The following is a 27,909-nucleotide window of genomic DNA, read 5'->3' as shown; positions in this document are numbered from 1 at the left end:
TAGACAGGGAGAAGTCAGAAAGCATCTCTTTATGTGTATATATTCATTTATTTCATCTTTTTTTCCTCAGGCTTGAGGGGTTCGCTAGGTCCATTGGGAATGGTGTCAGATCAGGAGGAGGCAGGTAGTTCTGGGAGGTCTGTGATCTCCATTTCAGAATAACCCTTTTCATTAAGAAAAGTCTTCTCCTTCAAGACTTCTATGAGTTGCTGTAGTCGCTTGGCAAAAGAAAGTGCTTGGGGAGGTTTAGTGGGAGGCTGGGGTGGGGGTGGCGGTGGGGGTGGCCGTGGGGGTCGGTACACGGCTGGAGGCTGGGGCTGGGGTTGCTTGAAGGGAGGTGGTCGAGGAAGCTGTTGGAAGTACCAGGATGGGTGACCAGAAACCTGAGCAGAAGCAGGTCTAGCTGGAGGTGCCTGGGAAGTAGGAGGGGGCGGAGTGCCTGGCTGAACCATGTACAAGGCGCTGGAACCAATCTTGGATGCGATCCAGTTCAGGTAGGCCCAGGTGGACGTGTAGACTCCAGGGCGCTTGGCTCGAGCGCAGCCTACCCCCCAGCTTGTGACTCCCACGACCACATAGGCGCTTCCCGTGTTGTCTCTGCACATGAGAGGCCCGCCGCTGTCCCCCTGCCCAGAAGGAAACAGAAGTCACTCTCGGCCCAAGCCACTTCCCTTGCCCAGATGGGCCATAGACTCTAGGAGGACACTTGCTGGAGCCGTGTGGCTTCCTGCTGCCATGAACACAGTGGTGGTGCTGAAGTCTGAGCTGGTACCAGCAGCTTCAGTTGGGATGTGAGGAGTGTGTGGCCTGTCATGAGGAGGGGAGATGAGCAAACCTGTGTGTCCATACGTGTGGCTTTACATGCTTACATGAGTGTGTGTGTGCGGTGGACTTGGCTGTTTTGCTTTCTGGTGAAGAGAGGCAAACATTCTCTTCAGGGGTAGTGTTTGCGGCATGTGATCTCCGTGTTAGGGTAAGATACAGTTCTGAGTGTGGTGCCTGATTCTTTGTCGGGGCAGCTGGTGGGTGTCACTTCCCATCCTCAGTGTGACTGTAGATGCTGGAAGGTGGGACCAGGGAAATTTGCTCAGGGATCCAAAAAAGAGGTGTCCGCAGTGGCCTGGGAACACGAAGGAAAGTTACCTGGCAGGTGTCAATCTTGCCTTCAGGGTACCCCGCGCACACATTGGTCGAATGAACGCGCCCATTGTACCACTGGGTCGAGTTACATAAGTCAAGGTCGATGAGGTTCACACGTGCCTCCTGCAGTATAGGTGATGTCCTGGCGGCTACAGCCAGGTGATTGAGCGGTCAGTGATCACGGAAGACGTGTTCTGGTAAAGCCCTGCCTTCCTCTCTCCACTGAACCCCTACCGTCCACTAATGCTCTACTTAAACATGAGATCCATGAAAGTCAACGCCCCCGGACTCTCCTTAGAATGCTCCTGAAGGGAAGAAAATACATGGCTGGAAGAGCAGACGGGAGATGGGAGTTGGAGTGGAGGAGTGCTATCAGGTGCATGGGGAGAGGAAACAGGAGAAGGAAGAGTGGAAGGATGTGCACGGTGAACAGAGGGCAGACAGAGGATGGATGGGTGCAGCTGAAGAATCACGTTAACGTGGATGGGGGCTTTAGAAGACCAGCTGAGATGTGAGGAAACTCCACTGTCAGCACTATGATGGGGACTGAGAGGGGCTGGGCCAGGAGTGACCCCTTCGCCTCAGAGACCACCAAGTGGAGGATCAGCAGTTCTCCCCCTGGGAGCCCTGGCCCCTACTCACCATTCTCTTTTAGGTATCCCCAGCCAGTCACCCAGCACATCTGGGGAATTCTGGGTGGGCCTGCCCTAAATTGGGGCAGGCAGCCTGGTCCGATGAACTGTCCACATGGAACAGGAGGGGTGATCTTTGTGAGAGCGATGTCATTTTCCTCTGAGCCAGGGGAGTATTTCTCATGAATGATGATTTTCTCAACAAATCTCTCCTGCAGGGGCGGCTTCACAGGCTTGTTGTTTCCCCACACAATTTCCTTTGCTCCAAAGATCAGTCTCCAGTCAGCAACTTTCCTGTGAGCACAGAGGTCAGCCAGGTCACTCTCACTGTGGACTGGCTGGACAGGAACCTCTGATGAACGGGACCCGCAGACCCCCCCCACCGGTCCCACCCCAGCAAGGTCTGGCTCAACCACTCAGTCTTCTTGCCCACAGCCCCAGGGACACTCTGCACAGAGACCTCTGGAGAATGTCGCTTTCTGAGAAGAGCCTTTCTGAAGACTCCCCTCCGCGTGTCCCCCACGTACCTTTTGTTCCTGAAGCAGTGCGCCGCAGTAAGCACCCAGTGGGAGTTCAGCAAGGTGCCCCCGCACCTGTGGTACCTCCGGCTGTCGACATATGAGAAGGCCTGGAGGCTGACCATCCAGGGCCAGGACCCGAGTGCCGCAGGCCGCCCTCCGACGATGCGCATGCCCCCTTGCGGGCTCTGCCTGAATCGTAACCCACAGGGGCCGCTGGGGGGAGACCAGGGGCACAGCTCAAGCCAAGAAAGGCACAGCTTGTCCTGGCACCTCCACAGCAGGGCCACAGTGGGGATGGGGCTGGCAGAGGTGGGGAAGAGCTGGGGGGCCTAGGGGCAGCCTCATGGGGTGGTGCCATGTGGGTTTGACGAGACAAGAAGCCACAGCCTCCAGGGAATGATTCTGAGGGGTGAGATTTCTTGGGTCTCGTGAGTGTGATTACAAGGTGGGCAGAGTTGGGGCCATAGGCAGCTAGGACAGGTAAGGGCCCTAGAAGTATGGGGAGAGATCCTTGGGCAGAGGGGAGGCCAAAGGTGGGAGTGGACGGAGGTCATCTTGGGTGGGACACTCAGGGACGAGCCCCGGGGTCTTGGGGCTGCAGGGTTGGGTTGGACAGTGATGGGAGGAGAGCAGCCATAGGCAGATAAAGTGACCCCAGGGGAGGGGGCACACTGGGAGCAGTGGCGATCCAGAGGAGGGCGGTCTGGGTGCTGTGCTGCTGGTGAGAGACCACAGTCGTTTGGGAGTCGTGGGGTACCTTGGGGGCTCTGGGAGTCTACACATGGCGTGGAGGTCCTAGAGGTATCACATGACGACACCCTGGGGCATTTTGGATCAGCTGCAGGGTGGGGCACCTTATTAGCTGCAGGAGGGCAGGGGCTCCTGAGAATCGAGACTTGATATCATGAGGCCGTGCAGGCAGTCACTGGGCGGGGAGGAGGTGCGGGTCTCTGTGCTGCGGGAGCCCGGGGTCTGCCTCAGGAGGAAACGGGGCGTCTGGGGGCTGATGATATTGGAAGCAGGGAGGGTCTGACTTGGGGTTGTGGGTCACAGGCGCTGTGAAATGTGAGGGAACGCTTAGGCCCCACCGTGGCTTCCTCCCTGGCCCTGCGCTGAGGGAGTCTGTTATTCAGAAGACACCCCACCCCACAGAGGTGTCCCTGATACTTACTCACAGGTGTTGTTGTCTGTGGCGACCACAGATGCAGCCAAGACCAGCAGAACGGCAGTTGGTAGCATCTCTACCATACTGCTGCCCCAGCCTGGCCTAGAAGCCCAGTGACCTCACAAAGCTCCATGGCCTCCTGACCAATCAGCAAGGTGACCTCCCAGCCCCCACCTTCCAGCAATCACATCAGTTAGGGGCCCGTTAGTTCAACCAGTTCACGCCGAAGTGACTTCTCAACTTCCTGCACAGGCGCCCTCAACCTGTGCGGCCAGACGGGCTCGCCTGCAGTCCCCTCCCTCTGTCCCAAGGCCAGGATCTTCAGTGCCAGCTACCTTCCAAGGTCCCACATCATCTGAGGTTCCAGCTTTGTGCAGGTCAGGGTCTGACCCTCACACAAGCTGTAACCACAGTCCCATTCCAGTTTACAGACTGAGGGGCAGCTCAGCCCCTCGGCAGCAAGATGGTGCAGTAAGTCAGCAGTTAAAGGGAGTCAAGCTGTCCAAGTGGACAGACCCTTAACACTGTGAGGGACAAACTGTCCTTCCTTCTTCCAAGTGTGTGCTGTCTGCATCCTTTCCAAGGAGACATTTTGAACTTCCCTAACTTAGGACTACGAAGCCCACTCTCTATCCACTGCTGAGTATCACAAGGTCTCATATCTTCCACCCGAAGGTCCCGGGTCTCCTCTCTGGGACCTACGTGCAGCAGGGTGATGTCTCCTATACCTGAGTGTCGGAAATTCTCGGCACAGTTCTGTGAATAGCGTAAAGTATTGTTTCTTCTGACTGGCAGGAGACAGCATCTCACCTCCCAGAGTAGATAAATGCTCACCTCACATACCTGGATGTTAAAATGTCGGACCTCCCCTGCAAGAGGGTGAGGAGGTCGCACCCCCACCTGCTGGGGGGTCATCTTAGCTCCTGTACATGAGGAGAAGGTCTCAGCTTACCCATGGGAGTGTCCTGAGCCCACCTACAGGAGTGTCACGGGTCCCCCTCCCACCCGAGTGTTAGGACACCTCCTGTCCTCTCTCCGGGTGTCACAAGTTTTCAGGTTGCCACATGGCCTTGCTCCCTCTCCCTGAGCATCTCCTCTAAGTGCCTGTCCTGTTCTCTCAGCCCATGTAACTTTCAGGAGGTCCCTTCCCCCTCAGCTGAATATCCAGCAGGTCTCGTACACCTCGCCTGGTTATCAGGGAGCTAGCATCTCCTCTCCCTGAATGTTAACGATTTCTCTTTCCTTCTGTCTCAGGGCCAAAGGCCTCATCTCCACCACCTGAGTATCACTTTGTCCCATCTTTTCTACCTGAGAACCAAGAGGTTGCACCTCACCTGTAAGAGCACTCTGAGGTTTCGACCGCCGTGCTGGAGTGTCAGGAATTCTTGTATCCCCCACCGACTGCCATGGAGTCTCCCATCCCCTGCTTGAGCGTACCCGGCTCTCCCTACCTGCACGCCATGTACGTCCATCTTCTCTACCTGAGTGTCTTGAGGTCTCCTCTACTCTATATAAGTGTCCCAGCTCCTTGACTGTTGAAGGTTTTCTCCTTCCTGGGTGTCTTGAGGTCTCACTGTCCCCAGCTGAGAGTCATGAAATCTCATCTCTTCCTCTGACTGCAAGGCAGTCTTACATGTCCTGAGTGTCTCCACGGTATCCCTCCCACCAGTGTGTCAGGAGGTCTCGTCTCTACCTGACGGGCCTCACGTCTCCTGCTCTGTGTCTGGAGGCTCCACCTCTTCTCTCCAAGTGACTGGGGGCCTCCTCTCCCCGACATCAGTGAAGGCGTGCCTCATCCCCCGCAGCTGAGCGTCATGAGGCCGCATCTTCCCCGAGTGTCTGATGTTTCCGTTTCTTCCACCTGTTGGTCAGGATGTCTCATTTCCTCTCCAGTGTCCAGAGACCTCCTCTCGTAACTGACTGTCAGGAAGCTATCATTTTCTCTGCATGACTGCCCCCAAATCTACTCTCAGCGCAGGTCTGAAGGGCCTTCCCTATTACTGAGCCAGGACATCTCACCTTTATTCACCAGGGAGCGGCAAGGCCTCACTCCCCCAGGGAGCAGCAGGATGATCTCACTTCCTTACTTGAGTTCAGTGCTCATTAGTGCCCTTCCTGCCAAACAGGAGGGTTTGTTTCCCTTGTGTTATTGCAATCAGATCTCAAGAATATCAACTATTTGAGTGTCACGAGATTCCTACCTCTGCTACTGCGTGTTAGGAGGCCCCTCTCTCCTCCACCTGACAGTAAGGAGGACCCGCCCCCCGTGTCAGTTTCAGGGCTCTGGGGTACTTTTATCTGCTAGGGTCTCTCATTTCCCACACCTCAGTGTCACAGGGCTTGTTTCTTCTATTTGAGTTTCTGGAGGATTCTTCCCCCCACTTAAATGTCCAAGGTGTGTGTACGTGTCCCTCCCTCTCTTTTGCTTTCATCTCAGGTGGCCTCACCTCCTCTGAGGGTCACAGGGTCCTATGTCACCAACCTGAGGCCTTGTTTATTTCAACTGAGTGTCAGATTGTGCCTGATAAAGTAACCAAAAAAGACTCTAGAGATATAGTTCGAGAAATGACAGCAAGAATTCTAGAAGTGATATTAGAGTTTTGTTAAAGGAAAGGTTATTCAAGTGTTTTTATGGGACTTTGATGGGCATAAAATTGATATGGTATTTAGGTCCTTGAGAATCGTGTAATAGAATGATGTAACCATTTATTTTAAATATTTATATGTTTAGTTTTCTGGAAATCACAACCTCCGTAAGTAATTAAACATAGGATGAAGACGTTAGACATAAACTTCAAAATGAAAACTGGTACCTAGCTTTTCAAAACACTTATGGGTTCTGCAAGAGCAAAGGTCAAAGACTCACGGTGTCTAGATTGTCGAAGACAATTACTATTTGACTCTGCACAGCAGCACCCACTTCTGACTGTAGAAGGGGCGACAGTACCTGCTCCCAGCCACAGTCACGGGTTGAAGCTTAGGCACAAGACCAGCAGGTTCAATTTTGTCACCAAACCTAGCGGAAGCAACAAACACCTCGACTAAGAGTGACTTTGTTTGCCTTCTCCATGCTGTTCCCAAGCGCAAAGGAGGGCGTTGGGAAGGTACAGGACAGTTAGGGTTCCAGGGCCAGAGGACAGGGTCTCAATGGCTGCTGGGGGCTTGGCTCAGGCCAAGGTGGGGCTCCCAGTACAGGGAGCAGGACCCCTCTCCTTCTCCGAATGAGACTCCTCCTCCCTGTTCTCTAGTCCACTCCTTCCATCCCCCTGCTCCTGCTGACTTCTGGATCCCCCACCTATTCACCTGAGCAGGCCAACCCCAACTCCATCCCTAAGCCCTGCCCGCTCCCACCTGTCCGTCTCTCACTTCTCCCCTTCCTGCTCACTCCCACCCGGCCCTGCTATTCTCGGGCATAGCTCTCTGCAGGGCAGAAACCTCGTCGTCCATCCAGCCTTAATGACCAGGCCCCACCCCAGAGTGTCCCACAAGACCATGGGGACGGCTGGTGGTAAGGGAGAGCTGGAGCCACAGCCTTTGCTCCAGGTTCCAGAGAGAGGGTTGTTGAGTTGCTTAGGGCCCCTGAGAGGGTAAAGCTGGAACACTGTGTGGTCATGATGAGGCCAGAACGGGGAAGGGAGTCCCTAGCCGCATGTGAGGAAGTGTCTGCCCTGGGGTATCTGGAGGCTCATCCCACTCAGTCCCTCAGCCATCTCTCCACCGTCTCTGGTGGGCATCTCTGGCCCGCCTTGAGTGTTCCGGTCATCTTCTGAGACATTGGGGTGGCTTCTGACTTGGGGTGGGGATATGGTCTTCTTCCCCAGGTCCCTGGGGGCCGTGATGGCACTTCCACAGACGGCTGGCCCCCTCCCTGTGCTCTTCCTCTCCTCCGTTGAAAAGCTGGACTTGCCCCAAGCTCCAGACCCAGTCCCAGGGAGACCCAGGATTCCACGTGCAGCTCAGAGGGGCCAACCCCCAAGTTGCCACCATGCTCCACCTTTGCCCCCACACTTGGATCCTCCTCATTCCTCGACTTCCTTCTTGGTCTCTCCTGTATGACGACCACAGATTCTAACTTGAAAATACAACAACAAGAAAATATATATATTGAAAATTTGAAATTGTGGGCTTTCTGCACAGGTGGCAAGCCTCTCTGAAGGTCCCACTGCCAGGCACTCACCATCCCAGCCTCACAAGGGCCTTTGTCTTCCCTGGCAGGCCATCCAAGCCTTCATCTGCCCCTCAGAGCTCCTCTGGGCAAAGACACCTGAATCCATCCCTCTTCTGCCCACAAGGCTTCATTCCGTCAACGATTCTTACTCTCTTACACTTTCCTGGAGGCATTGCCCAGCCCCACCCTGACCCGGTGATGACCTGAATCGAGGTCTACATCTGTCATGTGTCACATCACACTCCTCCCTGGCCCAGCATGGCAGGCTCTGCACCCACTGCCCCTCCCCAAGCCCCACTGTTCTGAGGTCACATCCCTGCAGCCCCGGCCCTCTCTCAGTCCTGGGCCCTGCAGTCTCCACACTCCCATGGCTCCCTCTGTGTCTCCTTTGCTCGTTCATGGGAAAGTGTCCATCCACTCACCTCACTGTTCCTCCTCCTTTCACTCACTGAGGTGCTCTGCCTTTCCTATGAGCCAGCCACCCTCTACCAGGTACCACACAGGACTTGCCACATCATTGCTGGTGGAAGCTGGCTCGGAGGGAGAAGGCCTAAACATGGGCAGACACTGTGGCGGCAGGACAGCAGGGACAGACATGAAAGGGTTCAAAGACAGGAGCAGCAGAATTTAGAAGTATCTGGACACTGGTGGAGAAGGGGACGGGGCCATGGAGGACAGCCGGACTTCTAGCTCAGGAAGGGTCACTCACTGAGCTGGTGAGTAGAGAGAAAAGCTTCCAGCTCAGGAAGTACAGGCTCAAGTCCAGCAGGACTCGGAGATGCAAAAAGAAGTCAGACACATGGGCGTGGAGGTCAGCAAAGAGACTGAGTCGGAGACGGGGCACTGAGGTCAGCACCGCACAGCTGAGGGCTCACTCAAGGCTGGGGAGGCTCGTGAGACCTGGCCAAGGGGCGGCAGAGTTTGTGCTCCCGATACCTCCCCGAGCAGGCAACTGAGACATGACTTCATTTCTTATAAATTTATTACATAATAATATTATAATAATTATCAATAATAATAATAATTATATAAGAAACATAGATCTCTGTGGGATGTATCACAACGTCAGGGTCAGGAGGCCTCAGGACTGGAGCAGGGGTGAAATCCCCCAGATGGAACTCCATACAAAAGGAGGGGTGAAGCGGAACTGACCCTGTAAAGTTAAAAACCCAAATTGAACGGAACCAAAAACCCACAGGTGAGTGTGAGACAAGTGTGTATGTGGCAGTCTGTTACAGTGACTGCTGCTGTGTGTGACCTGGTCTGTTGGTGAAAGGGTTACTGGGTGTGACTCTGCCCAGGGAATGGGGCCGGTGGGCTGGGGTGGGGCAGGTGGGCACAGACCGGTGTGCCAGGCCCCTGGGCTGTGAAAACTTCTGTTTTCTGGATTTTTTTTTCTTTTTATTAAAAAAAGCTAGAAATATAAACAGAAACTTGTGAGTGACGTGGATGGAGCTTAGTCCAGACTCCAAAACCTAGGTTTAAAAATGTCCCAGGGCCCCCCACCCCACAGGTCATTGCTGAGTGTGAGGAGTCACAGTAAAGGGGGCTAGGGTGCCCTCTGGGGTCTTTGCCTCTCCCCCAGGGCTTGCGGTGGCCTGACTCTAGGGGCCCCCTATGATCCCCTCAGAAGCCCGATGGGGGGGCACTACCTCCAAGGGCCCTTGGTGGCCTCCCCAAGCAGCAGGGCTTCACCAAGAAGGCCTGCTCAGGTTAGGCGAGGCTCTGGAAGGACAGGCTGGGCAAACAGCAGGTCCCAGAGTACGAGACGACCTCTGACTTTCTTTGGAAGTGGAAACGGGGCGCTTTCACAGGCACACACCCATGCACGCACCCTGTGCACGCTTCTGAAGCCCCTACACTAGTCCAGAGTGGCCCCTTGGGACCACTCTCCAGTCAGGCACACACGGGGCTCCAACACACTCAGTCGCACCCCGAGTTTCACACACTCGCACATGTGCGCACACACACAGGGCGGAACTGGAGACTTCAGGGTCTGAGACAGGGAGGCCCCTCTGCTGTAGTTGCCCAACAGAGTGGGGAGGAGGCGAGACACCTTCTGGGGAGGGACCCTGTGAGGGAGATAGCTGGGGGCGGGTGCCAGGGTCCTGCCCCCCCACCTCACCCCCCACAGCCCAGGGCAATGGTCTCCCAGGCCAGCTGACCTTGCTAGGGCCCAACAGGACTGGCTGCCCGCCGCCCCTCCTCCGTGCAGCACCTGAAGGGTCGGTGGGGCACGCTGTACCTCAGCGAGGGGAGGGTGCCCAGCTGGGGCCCCAGGGCGGGTTACTAGGACCCTGGCCAACCCCAGACCAGCTGGAGCGTCCCCCGCCCCACGTGGGGTGGCAGTGGCAGTTGAGGGGCCAGAGATGGAAGACTGGGCAGCCGCAGCGGAACCAGTGGGGGCTGGAGGGGAGGGAAAGGGAAGCTATTAAGGACAGAGATATTTGTTCCTTTTCTCGTTCCAAATATAGAGTGGATTAAAATATGCAAAACAGAGGGGCTCCTTGGCCCCTAACCGAGTACCCCAATGTCTCCCCCCTCCCCCCGAGTCACCAAGGTGTATCCTGACCTCGCATGCTGGACTAGGTTCCCCCCTCTGGGAAAGTAGCCACCAGGAGCTGTGCGGGAGATGATCAGGCCGGAGCACCCTGCCCCCAACCCCCTCCCGCTCCAGCCTCCCTGGCCCGCGCCCTTCCTGACCGAGTGCTGGGTGGGGCTCGCCGGCCTAGGAGGGCACTAAGCAATGTACAGGGCAAGTCTCCGAGCAACAGCAAACAGGACGATTCATGCAACATTCCTGGCCCGGGCGCCGTTGGGGTAGGTAGGGGGCGGGCCGAGCCCGCGGCCCGGGGGTAGAAGTGGGGGGCCCTGCCCGCAGGGCGCGGCCGTGAAGTGGGTGAGGGTGGGGCGTCAGCTGCCGTCCAGCTGCCTGAGCGCGCGCTCGATGTTCATGCGGTGGCCCACGCGCGTGACGCCCAGCTCCACGAAGTCGTCCTTGGTGAGCGCCGGCAGATGCGCGCCCTCAATCTCGTGGTCCTCGAATCGGTCGCGGTGCTCGCCCAAGTGGATGCTCTCCAGCCAGTCGCCCACGTCGAACTTGCTCCAGAGTTGCAGGGGCTTTTGCTGGAAGGGCCGGCGCGGGCCGGGGGCCCCGGGGCCGGGGCCAGGCGCTGGCGAGGGCAGCGGCGAAGGCGAGGGCGAGCGGCTGCGCGCGCTCACGCTGCGCACCACAAAGCGCACCTCCTTCGGCTCGTGCGGAATGGAGAGGCTGGACGACTTGAGGATGGTGGGAGGCGTGAGGCCGAAGGGCCGCCCCGCGCCCCCCGCGCCCGCCCCCAGCCCCTCCACCCGCTCCAGCGACGCGGGCTTCACTGGGCTCGGGGCGCGCCGCGCCACCGGGTAGCGGCCGCCGGGCCTCACCGGGTAGGAGGCCCCGCCGCCCGGGCCCCCTGGGCTGCGCTGCGCTGAGATGGAGCTCAGCTCACCGAGGCTGCTGAAGAGCCTGCGGAGGGAGAGGGGGTCAAGGCCAGGTGAGGGGCATCAGGCGAGGTGGGGGCAGGCAGAGGGGAGCAGGGCCAGTGGCCAGGAGGACGGTGGGACGGTGAGGGTAGCCTTTGGACCAGAGGAAGAAAGAAGGGTAGGATCCTATGGCTACCCCGGCCTGGCCCCTAGACTCAGAGCCAGTGCCTTGCTGGGGAAGGGGGCCCCCTAGACTGAATGGAATGTAAGTAGGAAAACGGGTGGCCCCCTCCACCCCACGGGGGCTCCAAGAGTGAAGGCAGCCTCTGGGGCAAAGGGTTGGCTGCCTCATCTCTGACAGCCTCGGATACCGGCTCTGGGCACTGTTCCATCCACCCGTACCCTGGAGGGTACAACTCCTGCGACGCCCTCACAACTCCCCACATAAAGCTCTGTTCTCATGAGAGGACCCAGAGAGACCTGGGCTGGTGCAGGACTGGCTGAGTCGTGATAAAGACTGGCAGCAGCACAAGACTGAACAAGTTGTGAGGTCTGGGACAGACACCAGGCAGTGTTCACACCCACACAGAGCAGTGGCACGTGCAGGACAGGCGTGAGGCAGCAGCACGCCCAGGACACTAGGCCTCCCTACACAGGACAGCACACAACAGCAGTAGCACCCACACATGTTACATACATGCAGCAGCAGTGGCAAGAGTGGCAGTGGCCTGCTGATGACAGTGACACAGCAGCACATGTGCGCACACGCACACACACCCACAGGCGGTTCCTCACTTCCCAACATCACCTGATAGGACCCCAGGCCTTCAGCCCCTCCCCAGCACAGCCACAGTTGGGAGGCCTGCCTGGGGACCTCCTCCGGAGAAAACCCACTCCCGTGTGGCACCCCACCCCCACCCCATTTCTTTCCCTATCCCCTGTTGTGGTCAAAGGGAGCCTCAGGGGGCTGTCAGTGGCGCCAAAGCCCCACGAAGCCAGGCAGAGCAGAGATCCAGGCGGGCAGGTGCAGCACATGGACAGTGAGAGGCATGGGATGGGCATGCTCACTTACACAGCCGGCGCTCAGGACCACCGCGCAGCTAGACAGAGCAGCCACATGCAGATGGGCAGGAGAGAGCAATGAGAGAGAGTGTTAGCGGCCCAGGCCCTCAAAGCAGGCACATGGCCCACAGTCACGGCCACAGTAAGGGCAGCCAGGTGCAGGGATCCCCTTGCCAGATACCCAGGAAGGGAAGAACTCAGAGGCAGTGGGCCCAGTTGCAACGGGAGGGAACAAATCTGGAGCTGCTGGGGGAGGGGCAGTGCAGGCCAGACCTGGGCAGGCCCGGTGGGCTCCCAGTTTGCCTGTGATCTGTTCTCTGGTTTGTGAAGCGCAGACCACGGTGGACCCCATTCACAAGCTTTACTCGGAACACTGTGTGGCAAGTGCGCAGCAGACACCTGGCACCTGGTGATGCTTTGTGTCCCCTTGTGTTACTGCTGTCTGACGGGCCTCTCTCTGGCTGTCATCTCACCTCCCTCTCCCTGCCCCTGCCTCATCTGGGCTCAGGACCCCTCCCCTGGGTTCCCCCACCCACCTCTGCGCTATCCTGACTGATGCCTGTCCCACATGGCACGGGGCATCCTGAGCCTCCTTCCTCCCCTGAAAGTAGGTTTTGTTTTTTTCCTTTCTCACCTGTGCAAGGTCGGCCTCTCTCCGGAGATCCAGCTCTGTCCCTCCTACATGACCTGGTTTCCATTGCCTTCCACTGGCTCCCTATCCTCAGCCTGTGTCCCTACTGCCACTCCCAACTGCTCCCAAGGCTGTGTCCGCCCTGGCCTCTTGAACAGGCCAGACCATGTTTCTCCCACCCCTGCAGAAAGGGGCACCAGGACACCTGGGTTGGTGGGCTCAAGGAACAGGCACCAATCATCAGAAGAAACCCTCCCTGCTCCCACCACATCTGGCGTCCATTGTACCACCGGGGCTTCAGGGCAAAATGGGGCAGCAGCAGAGGGGTGGGAGAGGATGCCAAAGGGGTGGTGGGTGCCCAGGTGGTAGTGACTGCTAGGAAGAGGGAGAGGGGGCAATGCTGGGGAAGTTGCCAAGGGAATGGTGCCTGTGGGACTGGGCCCAGTATAGCGCTCCCCCTGCAGGGCCCTCATGCAATGACCCTGGCCTGGGGACCTGCATCACAGGATGGAGTCTTGCTTGGCCCTGCCCCAAGGGTCTCCTGGAGCAGGGACTGGAGGCCTCCTGCCCAGCCCAGGGTGAACTGGAAACCTAGGAATGAGGGCAGGGTGGCTCCAGAAGCACCCAGGGAGACCCTCCCAAGGGGTAATGCTGGGTGTGGGGAGGTGGGCACCCGCCAGAGGCAAGGGCTGGTGCCAGAAGAGGCTGTGAGTGAGGGGCTGAAGGGCCATGATCCACTGGGCTGGGAGTGCAGGAGAGGGGGCCAGTCACACTCCCAGCACTGCCCAAAGCACACTGGAGATGGCAGGCGGCCTCGAAGACCTAATGATGGCTGTGCCCTACCACAGCCCCAGGGCACAGCAGGGAGTGGCCAAGGGTGCCCATGGCCCAGGTATCTGCTCCTCCTCCCCTTCCTCTTGTGGAACAGGGAACTGTCCACATCGTACCCAGGCCAGGAACCCCAGCAGTGTCCATGGTCAAGATCCACGTTTCCACACCACCTCTGCACACCCATCACTGTCCGTCACTGCTCTCAGCTGCCTGACCACCTCCCCAGCCAGGCTCCAACCATGGTGTGGCCACGTCACAACAACTGGCAGCCTCCCAAAGGGCCTCTGGGCCACCCACCCTCTAACACACGGTACCTCACCAGGCACCATCACCCTTGAACGCCTTTGCAGCCTTTTTCCAGATGGCTCAGCAAGGCTCCACGGCCCCGGCACCTTTTCCATCAATGTCTGAATCTTGCTTCCTCGTGAGCCCTCAGCCAGTGAGGTTAGGAGCCCCTCGCCCCACCCACTGTGGTTGCCAAGGCCGCCAGCAGGACCCCCTTGCTGGCCTGTCCACCTGCTTCCCTTCCTTCCTGGATGGGTTCCCCTTAGTTTGCACTTTCTCCCAGGCCATGTCCCTATGTTGTGACAGATGTGCCCACAAATGCCCTCTGTGAGGCCCAGCCAGTCTCTCCTGAGCTCCAGACTTCTACTGGGGTCTCCAAACATGTTCTCCCTCCCTGAGTCCTTCCCACACTGGGGCCTGGGAGCCACCATCAGCTGCTCCATCTTTTCATCCCCCCAGCTGACAAGTCACCCCCTCCCAGCACTAATCCAGGCCCCCTCCTCATCCCCCAGCTTTCTCTAGATGTAGACCTTTCATGTCACTTCCTAATTGTTCTCCTCGACTTCTGGCACCGAGCTCAAAGCCAGGAACACAACAGGCACTGAAAAAATGTCATAAAACAAAAGTAATGTGACGTGTCTCTCTCAGACTTGACTGCCTGTCAGCTCATGGGTACCAAGAGGCAAGAAAAAGCCCACTCTGGCCCCAGCCCCTGCCTTGAACCTCCTGCCACTGTGCTCACATGGGGCAGGTCAAGGCCTGCGGCCTTTTGCGATTTGGGAGCCTGACTACGGAAACGGTCCCCAACCAGAGCACAAACTGACGTGGGCTTGTCTGTGTCCTGGTGCCTTCTCTTTGGTCTTGGTGTCCTATTCCAGCCCTCCAACTTCTCACTGCCCACACCAGCTCATGGCTCCGATCTTGATGCACTCCAAGTGCCTCCATGTCGTCCCTCCTCTGGGACCCCTTCCTGCTTCCCCAGCAGAGTTCAGAGCTCCTGAAGCTCTGACCACATCTCCTGTGAGCACACCTCACATGTCCCCAACCCTGAGTGACCTGTAAGGACAGAGCACACCTGGCCCCTGCGCCTCTCACTGGCCGGCACACAACAGGTGTCAGTCCGGTCTCAGAAGAACAAGCCTAGCTGGCCTGAAGCACCTGCAGTCATGCAGGGCTCCTTCCAGATCCGTCAGACATACCAGCAGCAAGAGGCTCACAGGAGGACCCCAGGACAGGGTTTCTCCACCATCAGAGGAAAGTGTGTCTTCTGTGAGACTCTCATTAGTGATCTACTAAAGAAGCCGTCTGAGACCACGGCACACTGGCCATCAAAGGTTTTGAGAAGTACTGCAGGGGAGGAACCTCTTTAACTTTGTGTTTCCAAAGCTATTTCACCACGAAATATCTTCTGTAAGATCAGATGTGAGGGTCAGATAGGTATAAAACCGAGAGCCACAGCAAAACTGAGTATTGCCGTGGGGCTCACAGAGCCGCGGTCCTCGGACCACATGTGGGACTCGGATCCAACCATGGAGTCTGGAAGACAAAGGGAGCTCAGAGACAGTGGTGGGGCTCTGTTGACCAGGCTAGACTCAAAGCTAAAGGGATAGAGTAGATGGATGGTCTGAGATCAATGTTCCAAAAAGCCAAAGGCCACGGGCCTTCCAGAGACACACGTTGGGGTGCTTCCACCCAGAAATCAAAGATGGCCCTGGGGCATTTCTACAAGTTACCAAGCTTCAAACCCATGGCATTAAGGGGTAAGTTCCCCCAGAAAGATCTCAGGCCACAGAGTGTCTTGTGGCTAAAGGGCCCCGGAGCCTAGACTGAGCCGTCAGTGGGGAAGGTGGGCAGAGAGGGCCCTTCGTTTCTTGTGGTGTCCATCGGATGAAGAGAGGGGTGGGCCTGGGAGGGAACACATGAGGGGCCAGGGGGCAAGGATCAGGGATGTGACCTACAGGGTGGCTGTGGCAATTGTCCTGGGGCTTCTGCTAGAACTGGTCTTGGAAAGGAAATAGCCCCACCTGGACATCAGAACTTCCCACACTTTGGCCATTTCTCTAAAAGACAGTTTCACAAGCAGTTTTATCCCTACGAGAGAAATGAATGCCAGACTCTAGCCACCAGTGGTGGCTCGGACGGGTAGCACAGATACTGCCGGCCACATGGGCGAACCACTGGGTGTGGCCATTGCATCTCCTGCTCAGCTGCCTGCCAGTGGTCAGAAGTAAAGGGTCCAGTGCAGGCAGGGGGCCCAGCTCCAGAGGTCTGAGGGCAAGAAGGTGAGCGTAAGAGTGAGGGAGGAAGGAGCTGTGACCAGGAGCAGAAGGGCACGCGGAGGGAAGTGGGAAAGGAAGGGCAGGGCAGGCGGGTGAGTTCACGTGGCCGGGCCCATCAGGCGGCACTGGCCGGGCTCAAGCACAAGTGACTCCAGAACACGTGCTGTTTGTTACACATCTGACTGGTAAGTACAGAGGTCGGTCGGCAGGATGAAAACGTGCGCTTCTGTGTGAGGAGAATTCCTGCACGTAAATCCAGTGTCTGTCACCAGAAGGGGTTTCACGACTCCGGGTTACAGTGGTCAGAGAGTGGGGCTTGGGGTTAGAGGCCACCACTTACTGGACACACGGCATCTCTTCAGAGCCTCAAGTTTATTGTCTGGATAATGGAGATTATATTATTGTCCATCTAACAGAATGGTTGCGAGGATGAAATCATATGACTTGACACCCTCTAGTGCACAGCACTCATCTTCTTGTAAGGACTCTGAGTGTTCACCTACCTGCCTGGCTCAGTGCCTGGTGCTTCCCAGGTGGTGCTGTGTGTCACCCTCACCATTTCACAGGGGAGGGAGTGAAGTTCACAGAGGTTAAGTGGCTTATCCACTGCTGGAGGTTGAAACCCAGCGCCATCTGACCCCAAGCCGATGCCAGGAAACAAAGCAAGTTGTGACACAGTGAGCACCATGTCACAAGGGTTGTCTCTTGCTTTAGGCTCTCTGGCACCTGCTCCCTCTGGTGACAGCATCTGATCTTCCTGTGGAAGACTCCCCTCACTCTCAGCACCTGTCTACTAGCGGAGCTGACCCCATGCCCCGGCTCCTAGGAGAGCACATGACTCAGGCCTGGCCAGTGGCAACCCTACATCTCCTTGACCCCAGTGGCTGTTGCAGGGGAAGCAGGGATCCACATGAAGCCAGCTGGAAATTTGCAGGGGCTCCTAAGTGAAAGAGGCTCACTCTCCGGTGGGCCCACAGAACAGATGGATGGAAAGGCTGGAGCTGCTGGACGTACCCCTCCCCCACAACACATCCAGGAAAGGAAACAAACACAGGTCCTGGCACAACCCAGAGCCACTGGACAAGACAGGCTTGCCGTGACAAAGGGGAAACGCTGAGGATGACCATGGGGGTGTGGTGAAAGGTCCAGCTGAGTGGCCCCCATCTCTTGCCCTGTGACTGCCCAGCTGCCCCATGGGAGCCAGCAGAGCCAAGGACAAGACCTGGGTTCCCCTGAGCTCCACAGTGAGGCTTGAAAACCAGCAAACCTCAACCAAGTGTCTGTCCCTCTGTGGTATTTTTTCTAAGCCACCTCCCTAGACCTCACATCACAAAAGACAGCACTTGCATTTAGCTTCATCCTTCACGCGTTTAGTGAATGTTTTATTGAGGGCCTGCACTGTGCCAGGCCCTGTGCTACCCACTTTAAATTGCTTTAATTTTCATCAGGACCAAGGGGCACAGAAGAATGGAAGGGCTGGCAGAGGGAGGAGAAGCGGAGAGCAAAGATGGGGGCTGGTCCAGGCCACGTCAGGGACCCTCACCATCAGGGGTCTATTCCTCAGAGGCCTAGGACCGGGCTGCTCATCCCAACGGGACTCCCTGGCCTCACCCCTAACACCCACTCTAAGGTCACCTTAAACATTGCCCTGCTGGGAAGAGGGCTTTCATATTCAGCTGTCAGTTGGAAGAGGCAAAAAGGGGGGAAAGGCCCAGAGCAAGCCTGGGAAGACAGGAGCTGGAGGGCGGCACTCCTGGGCCGCTGAGGAGAGGCACCATTAGCTTCCCAAGCCCCCACTTATCATTTGAGTCCTTAGGTGCAACAAAGTAGATCAGATAAGCCCTGTGAGTAAGACCTGAATCCCTCCCTGCTTTGTGAACTCTGCCTTCCAAGGTTGACAGGAAAGGCTCCCTAGGCTGGTCTTCAAGGTAGCCAGAAGGAGGAGCCAGGAAGTGGCTACCACATGCTACCCAAAAAGCTCGAAGTGGAGAAGGGCCTTCAAGGCACAGAAGGCAAGGTGGACAAGGACCGGCCTGGGGACGACCAGCTCTGCCTCAGACAGCACTTGTGGGCAGGAACCGCTCTCCCACCTGCGTCCACGGAGCCCACGGGCCCAAGGGGGTCCACTTTGGGGGTGAGGCCATGGGAATGGGTCTTTAAGGGGTGAGCCCTGAGGCTCTGGGAGCTTCTGCCTAGCCAGAGCAGCACCTCAGCCCCTGCTGTCCCCCGCCCCAAGCCAGTGTTTCCCCCATTTCCAGGCACAATGTGGCCTCTTCAAGTCCCCACCTTGGGTAGGAGGTAGGAGGGGAGGACAGAGGAATGGATGAGGTAGGGAGAAGAGAGAGCAGATGGAGGTGCAGAGAAATGGTCTGATTTCCCTCTGAGAATGGCTTCTTAATGCACTCTGAAAAGCATACACAGGAGTCCGTGTTTGAAGGACTCTGAGGTGGTGCTGAGAGACAGAAATGTTTCTGGGGCAGAAAATAGGAAATTGGTGCTGGGTCCTAAAAGGAGAAGGATCCAGTGTACTCTAAGTCTCAGAAGGAAGTGAGGCAGCTACAGGAAAGACGGCACCAGCCACATGTGACAGCCACATGGTCACAGGGAGGATGTATGGGGGGGTGCACAGAGCCACAGAGAAGTCAAATAGCTGGGACGTAGGTGGGCTGCAACTTCAGAGTGGACCACAGAACGACCCTTAATGGTAGAGGCAGCTATGGTCAGGAGTGAGGGTGAGAGTCTGCAGGGACCCCAGGGGCAGGACACCTCCCAGAGGGCTGTGGGGGTGCTCAGGCCCAGCCTGGGTCTCTGGTGGGTGCCCAGCTCTCACTCCCAGCACCAATAGGAATGAGAGAACAGCATCCCTGAAATTTCAGATCCCTGAAAGAGCCTTCTGTCTCAGACAAAGCAAGGCTGGATAAAGAACAGAGAGGCGGATGGGAGCACAGGGAGGATGCCACAAACAGGTGAGGGATGGGACAGAACGGGCCGTGGAGGGGGAACGGAGGGAGAGGTAGATGGACAGGAGGAAGAACGGGGGGGCAGGCATGGACATGGGACAGAACCCTCCCCACACTGCCATGCTCACCGAGCTGCCGCGATGGGCGACTTCTTGGCAGGGTCCAGCAGGCCGCCCAGGCCGCCAACTGGCTCCTCCCCCAGGGAGCGGGTATCTTTGTTCAGCTGCTGCAGGCGGGAGCTGAGCTCACTGATCACAGTTGGTTTGTCGTCTTCAGTCCCAGGGAGCCCCCGGCTCTCCACAGGGTCCCCCCACAGCTTGGACCTTCTCTGGAAGAGGTAGCGAGGGCGAGCAGGCCCGGCAGCAGAGGCCAACCCAGCAGAGGCGGCATGGTGCTGCTGGGCCATGAGCTCACTGTCGGAGGACTGCTTCAGCAGCGGGTCCCTGAAGGTCACCGGCCCCTTCCCCAGCGGGGACTTGAGCTTGGGCTTGGGAGGCACTGGTGGCTTCTCGAGTAGAAAAGTATGTCCGTCGGCGAAGGAGGTGTGGGTGTCGGTGAGTTCCCCGCTCTCCGAGCTCAGGGTAGACATGCTGGACACCGTGGAGATAGTGCTTGTGGTCTCCAGGTGGGGGTCGCTGGAGCTGCGAGTGTCAGCCTCCTCCACCCCTGAGTCTGCTGCAGACTCCGGGGCAGGGGGCGGCTCGCTGCTGGGCTTCCCTGAGGCCGGGCCTGGCATCGTGGTGGGCGAGGGACCTGGGCCGGGGAGTGGGGTGGCCAGCAGGACCCCGTTGGCAAACTCTTCAGGGGGCGGCACAAGTCCAATGCGGGCCAGCTCTTCTCTGGTCTCCTCATCACTGGAGGACAGCTGGGCCGGCGGAAGATTCACAGCAAATACCAGCTCTGGCTCCTCCTCTGAGCTGCCCTGGCCTGGCCCGGGATCGGATGGGGTACTGCCAGGGGGCTGGGCCCGGGGACTAGGCAGAGGCTCTGCCACCACTGCTGACTGCGTGGGGGCTGGGGCCAGCTCTGGGGTGCCTGGGCGCTCCTCTTCGGCCCCCAGCCCGCTGGGCTCCTGCCCATTGCTGGTGGCATGCACAACAATGAGGCCGGCTGGTCGCTGCAGGGACGTGTCCAGGACACTGAGGATCATGGACTTCTTGTCCTCTGGTGACTTCCGCTCCTCCCGGGGAGCTTTCTCTGGCTCCCTGCGAGCAGGCACAGGAACCCAGGCTGGGCTCCTCGGGGAGAAGGCTGGGGAGGCCAGAGGCCCTCGCTCAGAGTCACGGGCCTGCACATCCACAAACAAGGGCCCAGGGCGGTCAGCGTCAGGGCTGTGCACAGGTGTTGGGGACCGGGATGGTGCCTGGGAGGCCAGAGCCCGCTCGCGGGCAGCCAGGGCAAGGGCCAGGGGTGAGCTGGGATCCAAGGGTTTACCAGTGAGTGGGTGGATGAAGGTGGAGCCCGAAGGCCCAAGGCTTGGGCCGCTGACCAATGGCTTCAGAGCAGAGACAGGGGAGGGCAGCAGCAGGTCGCGGCCAGTGGTGGTGGTGGCGGCGCCGGGCCCCAGAAGGCGCTCGTCGATGGAGCGGGACGGCTGCAGGGAAGGCAGGTCAGCGCTAGGAGGGCTACCCTCAATGGCTCCCACGGACAGGAACACGGTGGAGCGCCGCCGCTCCTCCAGCCGGCGGTCCTTGCCCGGGCCTGGGCCGCCGAACCCGATCCCGGGGCTGTCCCCGGGACTGTAGTCGAGGCCGCTGGGCCGAGGACCGCGGTGCGTCGGGGAGGGCTCGCGGGCGAAGCTGCCGCCGACAGGGCCAGGGCTGCCCACCGCCAGGGCCGCACGCTCCTGTGCATCCTCCACCTGCAGCTGCTTCACCAGCGGGCTTTTGCGGCGCTGAGGTTTGGATGGCGCGAAGAGGCTAGCGCTGAAGGCGCCCAGGTTGGCGTAGGGGCTGTCGGGGCCCGTCGGCCGCGGCCGGCGCTTGGGGCGCTCTGGCGGGGTGGCTGCTGGCGGGGGCCGGGGTACGTCGCCCGCCTCGGGCGCCGAGTCCTGCAGGATGATCATGGAGCGCGCGCGCTTCTGCCGCTCGGGGTAGGGCAGCGGACCCAGGGGCACGCCGGAATCGTACAGGCCCGTGGGTCCCGCACCCAGGCGCGCCTCCAGGCCGGGTTTGAAGCTGGAGCGCACGGTGTCGTAGGCGCGGCCCGGCGGAGGCGGCGGTGAGAAGGCGGGAGGCGGCCCGGAGTCGAAGTAGTAGGGAGTGGGCGGGGGCGGCGGCGCGGTCTGGGGCGGCGGCGGGATGCCACGGCCCTCGCGCACCGTATCCTGCATCGACGTACTCCTCGGGAAGCGCCCCTCCAGCAGGGATGCCAGCTTTTCATCCTCCCCTGCGGACAGAGGGACCCCGGTGAGCCTGGCCAGGTGGCTGGGGGCCAGGGCCTTTGAGGAGGTCCCTCTGGACTCCGGTGCCTGCCCTCCACAGAGGTCGGCCCTGTCCCGGCTCCACCCCGGAGCAGTCAAGGTCCCAGACACAAAGGCTTATTAGAAATTCGCAGTATTAGAAATCTGTGAGAGGACAGGGTCAGGGTGGACGTGGGCGCTGGGGTTGGAGAGCAAGAAGTGACACGCGGAGCTCAGAGCAGGGGATCTGAGAAAGGCTCCCAGTCTGGTCTCATCCCTGAAAGGCCAGCCCTGTGCTGGCATGGGAGGGGTCCTGTGAAGATTGGGGAGAGGTATCCTTTCCCATATCGGGGAGGGGAGAGCCCCACCAGTGGGGGCTCTGTAAAAAGACCCAAATTCTGACTACCTGAGTTGGGGCCAACATCTGTGCAAGCCCAGGGACATGGAGAGGGCCCAGCAGGGCAGGGGCTGTCCCCACTCCCCTACCCTAGTAGTGGAGACAGAACTGCTAGGGGTGGCTGGAGTAGGCCTTTCCACCCAAGACTGAGCAAGGGCTCAACTCAGAACCACCAGCAGTGGAAAAAGCAGGTGCCACTGGGAGGCCCTGGTGGTGAGCAGAGGTGGGAGGAAGGGAGACAGAAGTGAGGGAACTCTCCTAAGCAGAAGTGATACAGTGACTGCAGACAGAGGAGCAGCAGGACTGTGGCCAGTGGAGCCACGCCTCTGACAGAGATAGAGCTGATGCTCAGGAGAGGGGCTGCTTTGTGAAAAAGAGAAGCCTTGAGAGGCTCTATCTGAGAGACCCACGGGCACTGTACTGGGAGAAGCTGCCAGGAGGTCACTGCTGTAACCCTAGTGGCTGCAGTTCAGTAAGAGAGAGAAGGAAGATTAAAATGGAATTGCAGGCTGGGCACCTGATACTTGTTTCAGTTTTACTCCTTATTGGCTGTGTGATCCCAGGCCAGGCCCTGAGCCCCTCTGAGCCTCAGTTCTCTCATGGACAACAGACTTAAAGTGAACCCCACCTGCCTGCCTCACTCAGCTGTCATTAGGATCCGTGCAAGAGCAGGGCTGGAGTACTCAGGGCCCCCACCATCATGCCTCCTGGCTAGAACCTGGCAGGACCTCCCCAGTGTCCTTGTGCACAGTGCAGACACCTGTGCTGCAGGTGTGTTCAGTTAGGCTGCAGGTGTAAGAGGGCCCAATCCAAGGTGAGTAGATGAATGGCTGCTCCCTACTGACACACGGGTCTCTGGTAAAGTACCTTGGGAAACTATGCCTGGCCTCTTTCTGGGCTTGGTCACATTTTTAGGAACTCACGAGGATGCAGACTGTCTGTTCCCAACCACCTCCTCCTTCAGCCACCACAGTGCTTTCACCGGGCCTCCCACACTGTCCTGCATAACAGCTCTGGTATCCCTGGGCACAGCAAGGGGAGGGGGACTTTATGTGAAAGACTAGGCTTGAATTCCGGCTCTGCCAGTTACTGTCTGACATTCCTTAACCTCTTGGCACTTCAATTTCATCTCAGGAGAACTGCCCCCTCCTGCTGTGGGGCTGTGTGAACTAGAGTCATTTAAAGCACACAGCACAGGGCTAAGCACCTAGAAGCGCCCCAGGAAGGCAGCAGAGGTCATCATCATCATTTTTAGGTCTGCCTTCCACCCCCACCACTGGACACAGAATCTGTGCCAGGTTCAGCCTGGGTCTCTGCCCTGCTGCGTTTCTTGTGTGGCATGTAAACACGGCTCAACATCCACAAGCCTGTGCACGAGGTGGCACCGTGAGGGAAAAGCCAGTGCTCCTGAAGGGTGCAGGTGTGGCATGCCACAGCCTAACCTAGGGTGAATGCTTGCCTTGGGATGAAAATGAGAACTTGCTCTGACATGGAGCGGGTGGGGCCATCTGCCTAAATAATAGCCATGAGCATTTCTCCAGCACTTTCTGTGCACCAGCCTCAAGATGCAGAACCGAAATTTAACAACATTAGCCGTCGCTGGGCACTTAGCCTGCGAGAGCAGCCCCTGAGCGAGCCTCAGAGTGGCCTTGGAGGCAGGTATGAGATGGTCCCCACACTTACAGATCAGGACCTTGAGATTTCAAGGATTGAGACCAGGGCCACACAGGCAGGACCAGGGGTAGGAACCCCCGAGTCTGACACTTCAGCCAGTGTTCCTGTGGGCAACGGGTGACACACTAGGGCGAGGGTGATTAAAGGTGACCCCTATTAGCTCACTCATGCACTGAGCACAGGAGGGTCCAGGAGGGATGAGTGCAGGAGAGCTGGCAATCTTCACTGAGAGGCTCACAGCCTGCAGGACAGGCACTTAACTCTGAACCTGTGATGGTCAGTACTAGGACTGGGTCTTGCTGAGGGATAGGCCATCCAAGCAGAGTGAGGGCAGGTGGGGGACAGCAAGTCCTGGCAAACATAGGTCAGAGGGAGGTCGAGGCAAATGTCCCTAGATGAAGCAGGAGAGGGCTTGGGCTGGGCCCCAGGAACCCCAATGCAATGAGGAGCCCACGGGTGCCAGCTGTAGGGACATGAGGTGATTCTACTCTTCAGAAAGCCCCCCTTGGCTAGAGCTGGGCTAGACAGTGAAGCTGGGGCAGGAGACCAAGAGGAGACCCAAGGTGTGGTCGAGGCACAAGACACTGAGGCCTGGGGCCAGGCAGGGCTGCAAGGATAGTGAGGAGTTGGCTACAAGTTGTGTTGGGAAGCAGACCATCCCTAATTTGTCGGGGGAGGCAGAGAATAAAGGAGGAAGCCAAGGAGGAAACCACAGAAGACACCAAGGACTTAGGCCAGGGAGGTTAGGGAGGAGCACTTCTCGGCTCCAAAGTAGCTGCCATCTCATCTGCCCTCTTCTTCATTCTCCCACCTACAGAAATGACCTACAGCAGGCCCTGAAGGAACACTCTGCATATGATGGCCTGTCAGCAATTCACACCATTATCTTCCAGAAACCCCTGCTCATCCTGCATGTCTAAGCCCAAACACCCCCACCTCAGCCTTCCTTGGTGCCCAGGTATGGTTGGTGCTCCCTCGTCAGCTCCACCTGTAAATGTGCCTTCACACTCACCACATAACTGCTGAGCTGAGCTGTCTGCAGACATGTCACCTCTCCCCACCTGAGCCCCCAGACCTTGCCTGGGATCAGCCTAGACTGTACACAAATCAGTAGGGGTCCTGGGGTGAATGAGGGGTTGGGTTCTGGGCAGCTGATCAGCCAGATGGGTGAGCAGAAGACAAGTGAGGCAGCTGTGTGACCTTGGGCAAGTAATTTTACCTCTGCTTCAGTTTCCTCCTCTGTAACAAAGAGGTGCTAATAGTGTTAGCAGGGTTACTGTACATATTAAACAAACCAGTGTGTATAAAACAGAATGTCGTAGTAACTGCTGAATAGGCATTTACTATGATAGTTAGCAGATGATGGGACAAACAGGTGGACAAGTGGACAGGTCAGTGGGTAGACAGATGGAGAGAAACTGGACAGGTCTATAGGTGGATGGATGGACAGGTGGGCAGATAAGGGGGACTGGATGCCTAGAGGGATGGGCAGTGGGCAGGGCTTACGAGATGACCCAGTCTAGGGTCAAGAGAGGAGATGGCCAAGTGTGAGGTGTGACTGATAAGGCCCCAAGAAGACAGGTGCAGAAGGCAAAGAAGCTAAGGAGAAGGACCTTGAGAAGGACCCACGTCTTGGCTGGGATGGGAGGATACTGAACAGGTCCAGCCTGAGAACTGAGAGGAAAACCAAGAAGTGTTGTCCTAAAAGCACCAGGGAAGAAAGTTTCCTGGAGGAGGGAGCAGGAAATCAAATGTGTCCACTGGGAGCAGTGGTGACCCTGGTGGGAGCAATTTCAGTTTTAGGTTTGGACAAAGCTGGCCTGCCCCAAGATGAGAGGCAGGTGGGGAATGGTAGACAGTAAGTATAGGTGACCTTTGGAGAAAGCTGGCTGTGAAGGAGAGGAGAGATACAGAGCAATTCCTGGGGTGTCTCGGGGAAGGGAGGAGGCAGGTACAGGGGAGGGTTACTTTAGCATCAGACAGGTGACACGAACTCAGGCTGCAAGGGAGCAGCCAGGTAGGGTATAGAAGACCCAGGGACAGGGATGCTGGTGGCTGTGGGAGGTACAGGAAGGGGCGCCCACTGGACGGGGAGCGATGGCTGGGGGAGAAGCCTCAGCGTATCTTTCAGCAAAGCATCTCTGGGTTGGGGGAAGGACTGACCCCTGCATGTGTCCACAAACAAATGAGATTCATGGGCTGGGGCCAGGGAGAGGCAGGACTCAGAGAGAAACTGGAAACCTCAGTTGAAGGATGGGGAGAGAGGGGGTCCTCCACCCAACACCCACCCCAGCCCCAGCCCCAGTCTTCCAGCCCCATGCAGCCCCCAGCCCAGCCATACCTACAGACTTGGTCCGTGGAATCCCCTTCCGCAGGGAGCCTGGCAGCTTCTCTGGGCCTGGGAGGCCCTGGCGCTCAAACAATGACTGTGAGAGTTGGGAGGGGGGTAACCGGAGGTTCTAGAGCACTGGGGTCCCCGGTTATCCAACCAGCACCTCCCATCCTCCTCCTGAGTTTGAGAGCAGACACCCCATGCACTAATTCCAACAGTGCTGGCGCCTACGGTGCCTGACCCAGGAATCAGACTCAGGCCCTGCCTCCAGGGAGCAAGGCCATAGCCAGTGGGAGCCCAGGCAGAGACAGCACTGAGCAGGCTTGATGCAGACGGGGTCAGAGCAGGCAGTGGCCCTGGGTATGGCCAGGTGAGACTGAGGTGGGGGGGGTGGGCAGCACAGAAGGTGCCAAGTAAGGTGGGGCAGGGGGTGGGGGGTCAGAGACACAACATGCTGTGGCCTCAGCATGGTGGGAGTGCTTGTTCTGGGTGGTCCTGAGTGTGGACTAAGGCAGGAGGCACCAAAAGCCACAGCCTGGAGAACTCAGCATGTATTGAACTGCAGCCACTCTGGGGCTGGGATGGCCCCCAGTATCTCGAGAGAGGCTGTGGGGTCCTTCACTCCCACCCCTGGAAAGTGGGATCCAAACGCCAGACCCTCACCCCGCAAAATGCCCAAATGCCCAGTAGCTACGGAACATGGCACCCAGACCCCACACCCCACCCATCCCTCAGCGGCCCCAGCGGCCAGGCAGGCTTACGCTGATCTCCGCGGGGGTGATCCTCCGACTAGTGGGCCGTTGCTTGACAGTGGCAGCTCTTGAGTCAGCGTCCGCGATGTCTGGCCTCAGCGTTGGCTCCGTGGCCGCAGCCAGGATCTCGTCCAACTTCTCTGCACAGCCAAGGAGGTGCTGTCTCAGCCACAGGGACCTGGAGTCCGCTAAAGCCCTCTGTAGCCCCACTGCCCCATCCTCCCCCAGGCTAGTCCTCCTGGTGCTGCTGACAGAGGCCACACGGGGCCCTGACCACCTCAGGCCCCTAACTCCCCAAATGGAAGACAAGAGGCCCCATAACTTGCACCCCATCCGAGCCCCTCATGTAGCAGAACCCAGACCCTGGCCTCTCCATCCTCAGGGAGGCGTTAGGTGATGCCACAGACCCCATCCCAGGAGAAGCCTGAGTGACCATTAGGGAGAGGACCAGGGTTGGGGCAGCACTGTTTAGAGCCCAGAGTCTTCCTGAATTTCCCTGCTTCCCTCTGCCCTTCACTCTTCTCCTCAGCACAAGGCAGCACCCCAACCCTTCTGTACCCCACTGCACTGAAAGATAAGCTGTAGCCCCAAGGCAGACCCTGAAGTGCCCGGAAGATGTGCGTGTGTTAAGTCGAGAACCACTGTGGGAGGCGGGGTGCCTTCTGAACAGAGGACTCACCACCCCAGGCTAGGGACCTACCAAATAGGTCTCCTGGGAAGAACCTGCAACCCTGGGAAAGCAGCCCCACCCAGGGTGCGGGGAGGGGCGACGCTGGAGGTCCTTTCATCAGCCCCCAGGAGGGAGCTGGGAGGGGAGGGACAAGGCCATGAACCAGGGCCTGGAAGGGAGCATGGCACCAGGCGCCCTCGGGCAGCATTCTTTTCATATCCGTTATAGAAGAAAAGCTTTGTTTGCTTGTTTCTATTAAAGCTATTCCATGTTTTTAAAAGTGGTGTTTTTGATTAACAACAGGACTTGGAGATTTTGTTCAACAAACACGCGTGTCTGAGAGCTATCAGCTGTGGCTGGATGCCTAGAGTGGGTGCACTTAGGGCCGGCACTGAGGGGCTGTGCCAGCCCTAGAGGACCACGCATCTGGTGACGGGGGTCCTTTACCCCACGAGTGCCCCGCGTTGGAGAACGGCAGTCGGCCTCCTACTAGCACCTGCTGGCTCTACCTGTGCAACTGCTCGGCAGTTGCTGTGGGGAAGGAGAC

The 27,909-nt window shown here is 58.2% G+C and overlaps 2 protein-coding genes and 1 long non-coding RNA gene across 10 annotated transcripts in view; 1 reads left to right on the top strand and 2 right to left on the bottom strand.

Annotated features, from left to right (window-relative positions):
- Positions 1–23: 23 nt before the first annotated feature.
- Positions 24–4,320, bottom strand: ACR (acrosin). Its single transcript, XM_032492647.1, has 5 exons — positions 3,465–4,320; positions 2,300–2,506; positions 1,783–2,066; positions 1,144–1,289; positions 24–626 (listed from the first exon to the last, which is right to left on the bottom strand). The coding sequence occupies exons 1-5, from the start codon at positions 3,539–3,541 to the stop codon at positions 111–113; spliced, it is 1,230 nt and encodes a 409-aa protein (XP_032348538.1). The 5' UTR covers positions 3,542–4,320; the 3' UTR covers positions 24–110.
- Positions 1,152–27,898, top strand: LOC116667570. Its single transcript, XR_004324439.1, has 3 exons — positions 1,152–2,326; positions 24,426–24,566; positions 27,666–27,898. It is a non-coding gene; the product is annotated as an uncharacterized LOC116667570 (long non-coding RNA).
- Positions 8,591–27,909, bottom strand: part of SHANK3 (SH3 and multiple ankyrin repeat domains 3) — a 50,967-nt gene continuing 31,648 nt past the window's right edge. For 4 of the 8 annotated variants that reach the window (XM_032492640.1, XM_032492643.1, XM_032492642.1 and 1 more), the window contains 4 exons: positions 26,702–26,832; positions 25,950–26,034; positions 19,265–21,524; positions 8,864–11,131 (listed from right to left, as the gene is read on the bottom strand). In XM_032492640.1, the coding sequence (XP_032348531.1) occupies positions 10,540–11,131; positions 19,265–21,524; positions 25,950–26,034; positions 26,702–26,832 (3,068 nt within the window). In that variant the 3' untranslated portion in view covers positions 8,864–10,539. Of the gene's footprint in view, positions 8,780–8,863; positions 12,189–19,264; positions 21,525–25,949; positions 26,035–26,701; positions 26,833–27,909 lie in introns of those variants that run through there. The other 4 variants (XR_004324437.1, XM_032492646.1, XM_032492645.1 and 1 more) reach the window with 4 other exon arrangements.

This window comes from Camelus ferus, chromosome 12 (assembly GCF_009834535.1).
Source record: "Camelus ferus isolate YT-003-E chromosome 12, BCGSAC_Cfer_1.0, whole genome shotgun sequence".
NCBI classification, from domain to species: domain Eukaryota; kingdom Metazoa; phylum Chordata; class Mammalia; order Artiodactyla; family Camelidae; genus Camelus; species Camelus ferus.
The sequence above is the reverse complement of the archived record's forward strand: the minus strand, read 5'-3'. Positions and strand labels throughout refer to the sequence as shown.